The sequence below is a fragment of the Pinus tabuliformis genome, chromosome 2_1, assembly GCF_031772625.1.
Source record: "Pinus tabuliformis cultivar Carrire ecotype Pingquan chromosome 2_1, CPIR1, whole genome shotgun sequence".
Taxonomy (NCBI): domain Eukaryota; kingdom Viridiplantae; phylum Streptophyta; class Pinopsida; order Pinales; family Pinaceae; genus Pinus; species Pinus tabuliformis.
The window spans coordinates 490,764,816-490,779,922 of NC_142299.1; the positions used below are offsets into that span (position 1 = coordinate 490,764,816).

The 15,107-nt window shown below is 38.4% G+C and overlaps 1 protein-coding gene across 3 annotated transcripts in view; it reads right to left on the reverse strand.

Annotated features, from left to right (window-relative positions):
* The window catches only part of LOC149201067 (nuclear pore complex protein NUP133-like), a 215,915-nt gene that overhangs the window by 145,843 nt on the left and 54,965 nt on the right, over nucleotides 1-15,107 (reverse strand). For 2 of the 3 annotated variants that reach the window (XM_089402852.1, XM_089402854.1), the window contains exons 2-3: nucleotides 14,656-14,789; nucleotides 12,717-14,537 (exon numbers count right to left, since the gene is read on the reverse strand). In XM_089402852.1, coding sequence (XP_089258978.1) covers nucleotides 12,717-14,537; nucleotides 14,656-14,789 — 1,955 coding nt within the window. The remainder of the gene's footprint in view (nucleotides 1-12,716; nucleotides 14,538-14,655; nucleotides 14,790-15,107) is intronic. The other variant, XM_089402853.1, reaches the window with a different exon arrangement.

The window sequence follows — 15,107 nt, forward strand, 5'->3', positions numbered from 1 at the left end:
TTTTCTAGTTTTGTTATCGCAATCTGCCTGTCATTTTGTTTACATTTTTTATTTATTTTTACAACAATCATGGCTCAATCAAGGGAAGCGGGGAAAGGCCAAAAATAGGGGAGGAATATCTGCATTGGTAATGACCCCCTCTTTCAATTTCACCAAGGTCTGCCAGTGTTCCATCTATTGGAAGTGGGGTTACAACAGCAACTTCAAATGTTGAGAGAAACATCAATTTAACAAGACAACAAGCTAAAGAAAGTAAATATCCCTTGTGGAAGTATATTACAAGAGATCAAGGGCCAGGAAGCAAGTTAAAGGGAGGAGGCAATGTTCTTTGGAAATGCAACTTTTGCAACACTCAAATCAAGGGCACCTATTTCTGTGTGGAAGCACATTTGTTGGACCTACCATCTTGTGGAATTGGAGCATGTTTAGGAGTAATTGCATCTAAGAGGAAAGAATTAGAAAGAGAGGCCAATGTTGGTGCAACAATGGTGGCTGCATCATCTAAAAAAAACAAGGATGAGTATCCCCTTCCATTCTTGAGGAAAAGCAGTGCCACTGCCAGTTATCCATTTGGGAGTTCTGGTGGAGGTGCAAGCCAATCAACAAAAAGGAGGGTACTTAGTCCAATGGACAAGATATTTCAGCAAGAGAGGCAAGAAGAGATTGATATCACCATTGCCTTCTTTTTCTATATCAACTTCATATCATTTAATGTTGCACGATCACCTTTATTTATTGAGATGTGTCAAGCTCTAACTCAAGGGGCTCCATCAAGGTATGTGCCTCCTAGGTCAGAGAGGCTTAGAACTACATTGTTGAGTAAGGCAAAGAAGGAGGTGGATAAAATGCTTGAGCCTATTAAATCAGCATGGCCAACATTTGGGGTTAGTATTGTTTTTTATGGATGGACAGATGCAGCACGCCATCCACTCATCAACTTCATGGTGTCTTCCTTGAATGGACTAGTTTTCTTGAAAGCAGTGGATGCTCTTGGAAAATACAAGGATGCACAATATATGGGCGAGTTGTTCATTAAAGTTATTGAAGATGTAGGTGTCGATTCTTGTGTGCAAATCATTACAGACAATGCACCTATTTGCAAGGTTGTTGGCATGATTGTGTAAGCTAAATATCCACAAGTATTTTGGACACCTTGCATTGTCCATTCCTTAAATTTAGCACTTAAATCTATTACTTTTGATGTACCTTGGATTGGAACTCTTATTGAGGATGATCGGCATATCCGCAAATTTGTACAAAATCATACAAATGCCCTCACAATCTACAAAGAGTATACACATCTATCATTGTTGAAGATTGCAGATACATGGTTTTTTCAAAGTTTTGGTCATTCTGGAGAAAGAAAGATCAAGCAGCCTCAAAAAGAGTCAAGGGCACAGTGTTAGATGATGCTTGGTGGGAAAGGGTAGATCTTACAATTAAGATCATGGACCCTATCATTGCTTTGTTGGGATTTGTGGATATAGACCAACACATCCTAGGAGAGATTTATGAGGGATGGGATTCCATGATTGAGTCTGTGAGGACCATTCTTTTTCAGAGTGAATGCCCTGAGCATGAGCCATCAGCGAAGGCCTTCTTCACCATCACACAAGATATTCTTGTCAACAGGTGGACCAAGAATTGCACACCTTTGCATTACTTGCTTCATTCATTGAATCCAAAATACTACAGCCATGAGTGGTTGAATGGTGGTCCCCCTCCCCACATGGGTGGTGAGATTTCCGAAGGGATGAAGGATGCATCAAGACAAATATTTCAAGATAGAGCATCCCTCGATGAGGTGGAAGATGCCTTTGCAAAGTTTTCCACTGGCATTGGGCGATTTGCAGGCTATGATGTTATTAGAGACAAGGGAGCTAAGAAGCCCTATTCTTGGTGGGCAACTCATGGAGCAACATGCCCTCCTCTACATCAATTAGCCATGAGGCTCCTCTCTCAGGTTACTTCATCCTCGCTTTGCGAGAGGAATTGGAGCACATATGGGAATATGTATAGTTTGAAGAAGAGAAAACTTGATCAATCCAAAGCAGAGACAATGGTGTATGTGCACATCAACCTTCGTCTTATTTACAAGCAGAGGGAGGATTGGGTGAAGGGAAAGACAAAGATGTGGTGTGTGTTTCCTGATGACGTGAGTTTGGACAGCAATGTTGAGTTGGCATTGGCCAACTTCGATCTTAATGACCCAGTGCTAGAGCCTGTCACCTTTGATGATGGTGATACTCTTGAGGGCTCATCCTCCACACCAGCAAATGCAGAGATTACATTTGGATACAGAGGAGGAGGATGCAAAAGAGAGCAGTTGTGGTACTGACGTTGATGATTATGAGTTGTAGGCAACAGCATATGAGATTTTTCCTTCCCATTCTACGGTTTCGGGTTCTAGTGTCTTCCTTGTTTTGTATTTGCTATTTTCCATATGCATTCCTATTCAGGGGTCCTCAAGACTCGGTACCTATGTAATATATTTTTCTTTTGACGACTTAATGAGAAAACTGCAGTTTATGTTTAATTTCTAGTTTTAAACACTTATCACTGATGAATCATGATTGTATGTATAATGTTGCAAACTTACAATGTACATGTATGAATCTATGATTGAATTTGTTACTTGTATCATCATGAAAATTTGTGTAATATCATAATATGATGTATCTGTTAATTCTTTTTATATTTTAATATTATATATATAATATATATATAGTATATAACGTGTCTTACATGTCCTATTCCGGGGGTCTTCATATCTCGTCTCAGACTCTCGTATTTTCATGTCATGCGTGTCCCATGTCCCTATGTCAAGCGACTGAGGTGTAATTTAATTACACTATTGATTTAGATGAATTTCAACCATTGATCTACAATGAAATTGAGATTTAATCTCATCCATTGATCTCAATGAGTGATTAGGGGTTTCGAGATTTAGTCATCAACTCAAAATTATAAATAAAGAGCGAAGTGAAAGAGAAAGATACAATGAGAGACAGTAACTCAGTTGCACAAAGAGACAAAGGAGTTCGCTTAATGTGCAAGCCAAGAAGGAGAGGGAAACGAAGCAGCAAAGGCAAATCGACTTCAACCAAATTTGTGGAGATCGTATGATTTCAAAGGGAGGAGAAGGTCGTACAATCTAGGCAAAGAAGGAGAAGTTCAACCCAACAAAGGAGGGTATGATCTCAACTTATTTTCAAAGCACATGTTGAGTTTATCTCAACAGCATACAAGGTCATACACCTACCAGGAATTTGTTGTAGATCTATGTATTTTGTTTCCACTAATTCATTTTCTAGCCAGTGTGTGATTGATGCATGCTAAATTTTTATTTACGTTATTGAAGAAATCCTAAATAAAATTTATTTAGTAAAGAAGCAAAGGTGATTGGTCACCTAGGGTCTGAAATATTATCACAACAAGCCCTCTATGAACCTGCATGTTGGTGGTGTTGATCATTGAGCTCCTTAATCATCACCCTAGTAAAAATGTACCCTTCACTCAAGCAAAATCATTAATTTGGCATGTAAAGATTTCCCTATCTTATTTTAATGCTTGGCAAGTGATATTCATGATGAGGATCCCAATGTAGGTAATTATTTTGATGATAAGTAGTACTTTGTTGTAGCATGATCTTTTTTGTACTCAAGAGGTTCTTTAGAGCCTATTTGTTAATGATTTTTTGATGTTGTTCCTCAGATCCGTGTTGCACTAGAGAATTAGGCCACTCGTTTGATACTTCATTTCTCCACGGGGCCAAGACAAATTGCAAAGATAGATCACAAGAATGAGCATTGATTGTTCATACTTTTGGAGGAAGATGTATCTCCTTTCATAGACTTTGAAAGGGCTCCAAAGAGGCTGTTGTATTGCACATTTTGGAGGGATACCCTTAATTTTAGATTCAAACATAGAAGTGAAACCCCTTTGTGGGTAAGGTTTCGAACTTCAAATTACCTTTTGGACCAAAAAAAACATCCTTTAGATTTTTTATTTTAAAATAGATTTGAAAGCCCTCAAGAATAATCCTTTTTCAATTTTCTATTTAATGGAGAAGAACCACATTTTGGACCTAACCAAAGAAGATTTGCCACCTTATTAACCTTTGAGGGGCTTTTTCCCACAAGTTGAGTCCTTTAACTTCAAACAAGCATAACTCCCAAACCATGAAAGCTCTCATGGAGTGCCACATACCACCAGAATCAGCTTGACAACGAGAATCCATAAAGGATGATCCTAACTCGAAACATCAAGGATTTCCATCTCATTTTGGTCTACAAAAGTGGGGCATCGCCTAGTGCTACTTGGGTTGGCATCAATGACAACCACATATCAACAATCTCCCCCTTCGTCATTGATGGCAACACATGTACTCCCCCTGCAATCACTGCTCCCCTGATTCCATGCCTTTGATCTTCCTGACCTGTATTTTCTCCCCCTTTGACATCAATGGCAAAGGGTGACTCCCCATGACAATTTGCCTGTTGCGATGTACCTGTAACATGCCTCTGCTCCTCTTGTCTACTTAGCTAGATAAAAATCATTTTAATGTGAACTTGGGAGAATTCCAAGTTTCTGTCAAAGTTACTCAAATGTCTCACGCGGTAAGGTTTGGTGAAGATGTCAATTATTTGCTCTTTTGTCCCAATATATTCCACCTTTATGTTCCTCTATGCAACCTTCTCACGAACAAAATGATATTTGATATGAATGAGTTTTGTTTTTGAATGCATGACAGGATTCTTGGAGATGCTAATAGTGCTAGGTTATCGCAGAAAATTGGAATGGACTCATCATACTTCACCTAAGGACCCTACAATGTTTGTTTCATCCAGAGAACCTGTGTACAACCTAAGTCACTACGTTCGTGTTCGTGTTTGAGTTCGGCAACTTCGAAATTCGAATAAAATTCGATACTGAAAATATATATATATATATATATAATAAAATTCATTTAAAGTTTTAACCTTAAGCACATATAGCACGCTGAAGAACACATACATAAACAATTCTTACAACCTTTTCTTATATAAAAATGAATTTATAAACAATTCATATAAAATCACAATTATATATACGTTGAGATATATACTTCAAAAAAAATTATAAATCGATGTATAAACAATATTGAAAAAATGGATCACAATTATTATTCTATTTCTTCTTCTCCTTTATCATCCATCCCATCATGTTTATATATTCACACCAAACTACTTTTACTTCGGGAAATGTTTTATCACACTATAGTCTACTTTATGATGGATGCGTAAAAACTCTATAAACATTAGAGGTGGGATTATCTCAGTTATTATTTTATGCCATCTTCTCCTTGAACATCCATACCATCATGTTTATATATTATCATACCAACCTACTTTACTTCAGGAAATGTTTTATCGCACACTTTACGATGGATGCATAAAACTCTATAAACATTAGAAGATAGGATTATAGAATGCGTACAGTAAGTGTGAGGACCATTTTAACACATTTTCCAAAACACTTCCAAACAAAATCATTGCAGCTTATAACATCAACAATTTTTCCATTAGTGAGGCAATTGGTAACTTGGATGTCGTTCCAATTTTGCCATTGGTCCATAAATAACATGAACTCATTCACCATCGCAAGGCAAGACAATACACAAATTATGCTTTTTAGGGTCAGTTTTTTTACACCCCTGTAAGTTTATTTTTATTTTTTTTAATTATAAACCATGAAAAAAACCTGAATCACAAAAACATCTGCCAAAAAAAATGAACCCTAACACAAACATAAATGAATGTGTGGAAAGTTCGAGTTGGTGAAAGTATTTGAGTTCAAGTTCGATACAAGTTCGAGTTCGGCGAACCAAATCAAATAAGTTCAAATTGGGTTGAAGTTCAGCAAATTTTGAATCTAAAGGATTTTATTTGCCAAACACAGTGACTTAGGGTACAACAAGTTGTTGCTGCTATGTATTCTACTTCTGCTATGGATAAGGAGACTGAAGACTGGTTTTTGCTCAACCATGATATAAGACAACCACCTAGGTAGAAAGATGCTCCACTGGTGCTTTCATGATCATCAACGTTGCCTGCCCAATCTACATCTGTATAAGTTGTGATAGTTAACTCATTCCCTTTTGGATCCCATAGGCCAAAATATGGTGTTCCCTTCAGATATCAAAATATTCTCCTCACTACAACAACATGGGATTCTTTTGGCGCTTCTTGGAAATGTGCCACCTGTCCAACTGCCTGCATTACTATTAGTTTTCCAATGTTCTATGTTATTAAAGTTACTTTAGCCCAATTCTTAACTTCAATTAACAATCAATTCAATCTTCCAATAAACAATAGTAATTGTAGATAGAACTGTAAATGACAATGAGCAATAAGAGACAATCAGAAGCAATGACAAGAGACACCAAGGTTGGTCAAAGACCTGGGCAAAACCCCACAAGAAGGAAAACCCTTTCAAATTATTCTTATTAGATCGGCATAAAATGTTTAGCAGAGAGTACAATAATCCTATTCAACAATGAATCAAACTCAACCTTTGACTATCCAAATAGACAACCTACTATCCAACGGATGATGAGCCTCAAAAGTCAATTATGGTCAACTGTCAAAGTCTGCAATTTTGTGCAAGTCAACAACAATTAAATATGCCCTAACTAGTCCACAAAGTCAATGATCAACACCTCCAATCAAGCTCGGTCAAAGTTCAACAAACCTGGGCTCCAATGCTAGTCTAAGTAAGCCCACAAAAGTCAACGAAACTCAATCAAAAGAGAGAAAGAAGTTTGTGGTCAACATAGGTCAAAGTTTATGGTAAGACCTTGTGGTCAACACAGGTCAGACAGCCCAAAACACCTTGGTTTTTGTGCCAATAAATTTGGCCTGCCAAAACATAAAATTCTCCAAGTCAAGCAAAGTCAAATCACCAAAAATGAGCAAACAACCAGTGATAGTGTGATAAGAGTAGATTCAATCTAAAGATTAATCACCCTAACAAGAATCCTTATGATTCAAAATCCTAGACATAAGAAAGTTAGTAATACAATGCAAATTTCAAAATGAATGTTCCTTATAATGAAGAAGATTGGTTATAAATCTGGTGGACTGAAACATACATAGAGTTGCTCCTTTTACAAACCTTATAGGGTTTCCTCATTGAAAGACTCCCTCTTAGCATCTTCATGGTCTATTACCATATGAATGAATTTGTACCCAAGGATCCAACTTTGCTTTCTTCAATATATCCCTGCAATATTGATTGACAAGAACAACCAAAATATACAAGTACAAAAGCATAATGACTAACTAGGGTTTCCATTATCTTGAATGAATTTCAAGAGATTTTGAGTACAAACTTTAACTAGCTCTAGGGAAATTGTTCTACTTACAAGCCCCAGATATCATGAGTTAGAAACAAGAGTATTAGGGTTGGAGTTTTTCATATGTTCTATCTAGGGTTTATAATCCTAAATATTAACAATCTTCAAGCCAACCCAAAAATCATACGAGTAACCAAACCCTAAAGCATTTCATGCTAAACCTTTAACAAATGATTATTCAAAACATACCACAATGTTACATACCTCAGCCTTCTATGTTTGAAGGTTTGATGCTTCATTGAGCTTATTGCTCTTCTTGCAAACTGTAGTCATAGTGTTAGATGAATGAGACATAAAGAAACAAAATAAACAATACTTACTTGATTGATGAGATCCTCAAATCTACTTCCACAAGTTGGTGTAAGACAAACAACTTTGTAGACTTCTTCCTTTCTTAAGACAGGGATTCTCAAATTGCTTATCAAGGTCTTCTTTTCTTCAATGTTTTGTACAACAGAGATAGGCTTTTTTGTCACTTATAGGTCTCGGCCTTGTTGTATGAGTATACACAGGTCTCTTCAGATAGGTTGCACCTTTCCTTTTACTTAATAAATGTCTTTTTCTACTAGGTTAGACATCTACAAGAAATGTATGCCTTGATCCCTTTTCAATCTTGCAAGGCTGGTGGAATTTGTTTCACTGAAGTTGGCTTCTTGCAATAGGTCTTATTATGTCAAGAACTGAGATCCTCCAGGTCTACTTTTTATGTCACAATTGAAGTTCGAATCTTGAATATATAGTTTCACAGATTCTTGTTCCTTTTCTACAGAGGTCTCAGCTCCTTTTGATGACTAAAATTTTATAACAAACTTATAGTATCTTCAATTGATTTTGTTCCTGGGCATATAATTCTTAAAACAAGAACTGTCCTTCTAGACTTAAGAATTCAACCATTTTGGAACACAGGTCCTTTGGATTTCAAAAGTGTTTTTATGCTCGGGACTTCTTTTAACCTTACAAAGAACTTGACCTCAAATAGGCTAGTAGTCTAGAAAATCGGACATCTAAAATTCTCCTCAATTCCTTTCATCGTTCAACCCATGTTTGCGACCTAATCGCAAAGATAAGAATTTACGATCATGCCCAAAAATGTGCCTCATTAGTTTGGTTCCCTTCCTAGAAAGTTCGACCCTTCAAAGATAGACTTGAAGCTCTTTTCCTTCCAATCAACAATTATCTTTCTAGCTACCTTGATTCACTTGACCTTAGCTTTGATACCATGTTGAGAAATCTAGGGCAGCTTATAGGGCTTCTTATTAATTCGATTTCTCCTTTACCTGACAATTTCTTGTGATTAGTTATCACTTTTTCTTCTTTGTTATTACGTTTTCATCATCAAGACAATTGCCAAAACTTCAAAGACAACAAGAGAACACAAGACGTAGGCGCTCAACCAGGGCAAAACCCCTATGAAGGGAAAAAACTAGTCAAACTCTTCCACAAGTAGATTCAAATCAAATTTGAGACAACCAAGACCCAAGACCAAGACAAATAACCTCCTTCACTCCACCAAGTCAGTGTTCCATGAATAAGTCACACTTTCATGTATCAAGTCAAGGATAATATCATGTTGACTAGGGTTTCGGTCCCTCTATTCCTTCTTCTGCAATTTCTTGGTCTCCTGCACCTTTTCGGTCCTGTAACATTTCAGAAACTCGCATTTGAGGCATAGGAATACTAACTTCAAACCTTCGCTTGGCTTGCTTCTCTTCTTGACATAGTATATGTTCTCCTTCTAGCATTTTGTCCTTCATATATACTTCTTAACTACAGATCGAATCACATGTGTGTATATTTCAATAGGTTGAATGTATGAGTATAAATAGTAGTTCAAAGCTTCCCTTTTATAGGCCGACTTGGAGGAGACTAGGCCGACTTCATGGAGGAGGGACAAAACATTATTTTTAACATAATAATATTTTTCTTTCTTGATATAAAGATCCCAAGAAGGGTCTAGAATAGAATAATGATGACAATGACTCAAGACATAGTCCTAGAAGACTACAATGGAGGCTTGACTTATTGACCGTTGACCCAAGCATGAAACCCATGCTTTAATAAGTAAATTGCTTTTAATAAAAAAATATTTTTCTTTCTTTTGACAAATACATTACATCATGACTCAAGTACAATTATGAAGGCCGACACTAGTTACAGTGTTCAACAGTCCATGCCCTTACAAGCAACCTACAAGAAACATGTGTAGGCCTACTCCAAGGGTACACATGTCATGCTCCAAGGTGATTGTGTACACAAAAAGGGCTCCAAAATGATGTAGCTACACAAGGTGTGTCCACACCCCTCCATCACAAGCCTACACAAACTCCATCACTCCTTATAATCCATGTACTCCACTAAGAGTACTACCCCTACATGAACATTGTCACAATTCAAGCATCCCGAAGCCATCTCCAACCCTCCATTCAATAATCCAAGCTACCCCATGTCGTCTAAAGCTTAATGCCCTCATCCAGGATGCACAACACTCCTCCTAAGCAATGCATTCTCTAAGCAAGCGAAACTCTCCACATGGTCATCATGAAAGATGTCCCCCAAGTTGTCAAGAGAACTCCAACACCTTAGGGAAGAATGGAAAGCATGCACAACACTCCTAAGCTAGTCATTCTCTAAGCAAGTGAACCTCTCCACATGGCCATCATGAAAGATGTCCCCCAAGTTTTTAAGAGAACTCCAACACCCTCGGGAAGAATACCAAGCAAGCACACAATTGAGGTCAAGCAACCACTCAACAAGTAGTCTCCAATGTGCAAATCCATCACAAACTATCTCCCATGTGTCACTACATCTCGAACCATCTTAGGGTTGAACATGCACCATGTATGTAAATCTCACGAAGCATCCCCAAACATGGTGTAAACACGTTTTGTGTGACCCGAAATCTAACAACACTGAGTCAACACCTGAAGACAAAGGGTATCCACAAATCTATATCATGCATATATGTAAAGCTCTAGTACAAGCATTGGAATCCCCTAAGAGAATAACATCACCCATCAAGGAGTGGTGATATATGTCCAAGTAAAAGTCGAGGAAAGAGTCCCCATCTGACTCATCATGAAAAGAAAAGTTGAAGGAAGTGAGGGAAAATAACAAACTATAATGTGCACATCCCGAAAGAGAAGAGCAACACCAAAAATTTGAATCCATTTAAATTTGGCATGTTCATTAGAAATGACCATTGAAACTCTACACCGACGGAAATAACATACCATGATGGTCACCTCATCCCGCCTGCAAGCTGAAAATCAATGATAGTTGGAATACCTGGAAGATCGTCCATAGGTCTCATGTTAGTCTCAATGTGGAAGAGAAGAATGTGGGAAGCAAGTGCATCATAAAGCATGCCAAGTGACAACCAAAACACTCCATTACAATTCGAGCAAGCAACGGAAAGAGAGGACCACCCCACACCACCTTGTCAAAGGTGCCATTTAGAGGACCTAGGCTCTATCCACCCTAGAGGGGGTGGTCTCCCATTTGCCACTACATCTCGAACCATCTGAGGGTTGAACATGCACCATGTATGTAAATCTCATGAAGCATCCCAAAACATGGTGTAATCATGTTTGGTGTAACACAAAAGCTAACAAGACTGAGTCAATCACCTGAAGACAAAGGGTATCCACAAACCTATCATGCAAGATTATATGTAAAGCTCTAGTACAAGCATTGGAATCCCCTAAGAGAATAACATCACCCATCAAGGAGTGGTGATATATGTCCAAGTAAAAGTCGAGGAAAGAGTTCCCATCTGACACATCATGAAAAGCAAAGCTGAAGGAAGTGAGGGAAAATAACAAACTACAATGTGCACATCCCGAAAGAGAAGAGAAACACAAATAAATTGGATCCATATAAATTTGGCATGTTCATCAGCAATGATCATTGAAACTCTACTCCAACGGAAATAACATACCATGATGGTCACCTCATGCGATCCACATACACCACACGAGTGACGAGCATCCCACCTGCAAGCTGAAAATCAATGATAGTTGGAATACTTGGAAGGTCGCCCATAGGTCTCATGTTAGTCTTAATGTGGAAGAGAAAAATGTGGGAAGCGAGTGTATCATAGAGCATGCCAAGCGATGACCAAAACACTCCATTACAATTCGAGCAAGCAATGGAAAGAGAGGACAACCCCACACCACCTTGTCAAAGGTCTAGGCCCTATCCACCCTAGAGGGGATGGCCTCAAATCACTACACAAAGATCACAAATGATAACCCCTTAACCCTCCTTCCTTTCTACAGAAAACTGCTCCCAAGATTATTTGAACTCATCCCACTAGGACCTAGTAAGGTCAATGTCCTAATAAAAGACATTTCTTTGCCCCTATGGCTCTTTTCTCTATCCATCACTAGCTTTTGCAATCCTTTCAAAACCAGTACAAAGATAAGGACACTAGATCTTCCCATTATTACCTCTAGAAATCCATGATTCTTTCTGTTACTCATCTGTACAGTGGGTTAACCATGGAAGCACCGTTAGTTTGTGGTCTATAACTTTGTGAATTATATATATGATAATAATCTTAGAATTTTCCCATGATTACTTCTCCTATACCTCTACAATTCTTATTGTCATTCCTCTATGCATTTAGTGCATTGAAGCAACCTTAGTTGTTATGATGAGTTATGTGATCATTGATTATGTTGATATGCTGTATTAAGTCAGCTAAATGTCTGACATGGTCAGCTATTGTAGTGTTATCTAGAAAACTCCCAATCAGACACCAACATTAGACAACTACCTGATTTAATAAACGGCATTCATATCAGCAAATGTCATTGTCAGTTTTCCTATGAAGACATTTGATGATATACTGGAGTTATCGCGTGCGGCGTGCAAACCTCAGTATATGCTGCAAGTCTAATAAACCCTACACAATTCTAACTTATAAATGTTCCATAGTCTGTAATATGTCTTTGTTGGAATGCTTGTCAATGTTTCCCCATATCTTCTCCATATACCTCAATGAACTTCTAGAATAGCTGACCTGGGGGTTACCGAGCATGTGTAATTATAAAAGATACATTTTTCAACAAAACTGCAATCAACAGATTTCACTTCTGTGAAAGAGATAACTCCTACTTATCACTTAGTTTATAATGCAAAGTTAAATTGTAGTGCCTATACAGATCTGTTAATAGGAACCAACTCTACACTAGAATATTTCATAATGAATTAACAGAAGATCATAAGAACAACAGAATAAAGGTGCAGACACAAAAAGTTCCCAGTATATGAGTACAGCAACGATATCACTAAAGAATTCGGCAAGGGGATCGCATACTCTGCCTCATCTGAAGCTCTTCATGGCACTTGGAGGCAGCAAGAAACTGCAGAAATTGTTGATGCCGGTGCTGCTTTTCTAAAAGCTGGGAAGATACAGCAGCCATTACTGCTATATTTGCTCCTCTGCTTGCTGTCCAGTGTTTTGCAAGTGTGTCAACAATAGCTCGACTTGCACGGGTAAATACATTCATTTCCCCGTCTCTTTCAAATGCACCAGCCTGATGGAGCTTTTCAAATGCTCCTTCAATTTGCCCTGAGTTAAGAAAATTTTGAAATAGATGCCCAATTAAACTTTCTGCTTCCTCATCTTGGGCAGTACGCTGGCCAACTCCTTTCAGTACAGCCCTTTCTCCATTATCTCTGGCAATCCATGCCTCGGTACTTGCTCTTCGAAGAGAAAAATTACCTCCAACCACAAGGTTTTGCCTTTCTTCTTCTGCAACTCCTTCATTGGAGGTCCCTTTGCGGGACAAACTTCGTTCTGGTGGTTCAGCACCACCCAGTAGAATAGCTTTTTCAGGGATTGCCCATAAACCTGCTTTCTCTGTGAGGACTATCCATGCACCTTCCTCACCACCATCCACCGACGGAATAATTGAGGCATCTAGAACCTTCCCTGCATCCCACGGTAACTCAAACTGATATAGGGATGTAGCTTCATTCCAATAGTGAGTAACGGTTGTTGTTCCATCTCCAGATAATATCATTGTAGATCCAGCAGGCTTGCCACCTACTCGTAGATGCATGGAAAATAGGAAATCCTCCTCCACTTGTGATTTTGGAAAAATCACCCGAACTGGAGCCTTTCTTTCCAAAAAAATTCCAGAAGCCAACTCATCACCTCTCATCTTTTGACCAGATGACTTGTAACACAATTTCACAAGAGAGTATTCTGTGTAACTTGAACTGCTTAATCTATCCTTGCAGAATGATGCAACAAGCACAATGATCTCCTTTTGACTATCTTCTACCTGCATATCCAAGAGCAAAACATGTTTCTCACCAGCCAGGTCTTTTTTTATTTCTGTATCTCCTGTGCCAAGGACATGATAAGTCCATGTTTTTGAAACAGCCCCACCCCGCCTAAGCTCAACATTCCAACATTGAATTTCGTGATCTGTTAAAAGGAAAAAATCCCGCTCGCCTTCTTTCAGAGAAACATAAGGACAACGCCAAATTATAGACCGTATGTAGGTTTTTTTCAATTCAAAATCCTGTGCAACTCGATGGTATTTAATACCATTAACACTGCACTCAAAATGCCACAGTTTGGCATTTGATCCACATGCTATCGCAATACATTCATACAAAGCAGAACCTGAAATTGGGGAAGCAATCATGGAGTTAACAACATTGAACTCGGAGCTGCTACTGCTACCAACCCATGGTGTGCCTGATTTACGACTGCTAGCAATTCTATCATCAACCAGCACATCAATCCCATCAGGCTGATGATGATCATCAGTTGGAAGACTGACAATTGGTGAGTAGTTGTGTTCTGAAAATATATCAGGCCAATATATAACAGCTAAGCTTTCCTGGCTGCACATCAGAATACCTGCAGAACTGCATTCTTTGACAGTCCTATCCGTCCTACACATTTCTTTCTCCCATGGAATCACAGCCACCGTCCATTTATACCCATGCTTAGCATTTATTTCATCATTTTCAGGTAAGCAAAGCCTTTTGGGAATCTCAAGAACAATGCATCTCTGAGGGGCATTCCCAGACAAGTAACTCCAAATGAAAACTTGCCTTCCGCACAACTTCCAGCATAGCCCTGTCGCCCTGTCCATGCCACCCGATATCCCTGAAATATCTATAAAAGTTTAAAGGTCTTGGCATGTATTCTCAGTTAGAAACATTTATCTGTAAAAGTAAAAACAAACTTGGAAACCAAATGCATTGTCTTCAATAATAAGAGATTTCATGAATACCTGTTGTGCCTGCCCCATGGGTTCTGAGCCATTCGACTTCAGCATTACGAACCTGTTGGGGGAATTCACATACAAATACAGGTCGAGTATGAGCTGCCCCAGATGTCTTTTCTGTTTCCTTTAGTGCAGGGGTCCTGAGATTCAATATAAATATCACTAGTAACTTTTCAGGACAGCTGGTAAGAATCAAAAATTTAGCACCCCCACATATTTTCCAAAGAACCTCAAAAGCAATGCTCTTACTCGAGGACTCAATTACCAAAATAAGGACATGTGGATCACAAAGACACCACAAAATCCATAAGAAATCAAAAAAGCAATACTCTTACTTTGAGCACGGGACCAAAACAAGTCATGAACAAGAACTAAAAACTCGGACCAAATGAAGTCATGATCAAGGACCAACAACTCTAGATATGATGGGAAAAAAAGAGCTGGATAAATAACAAAAA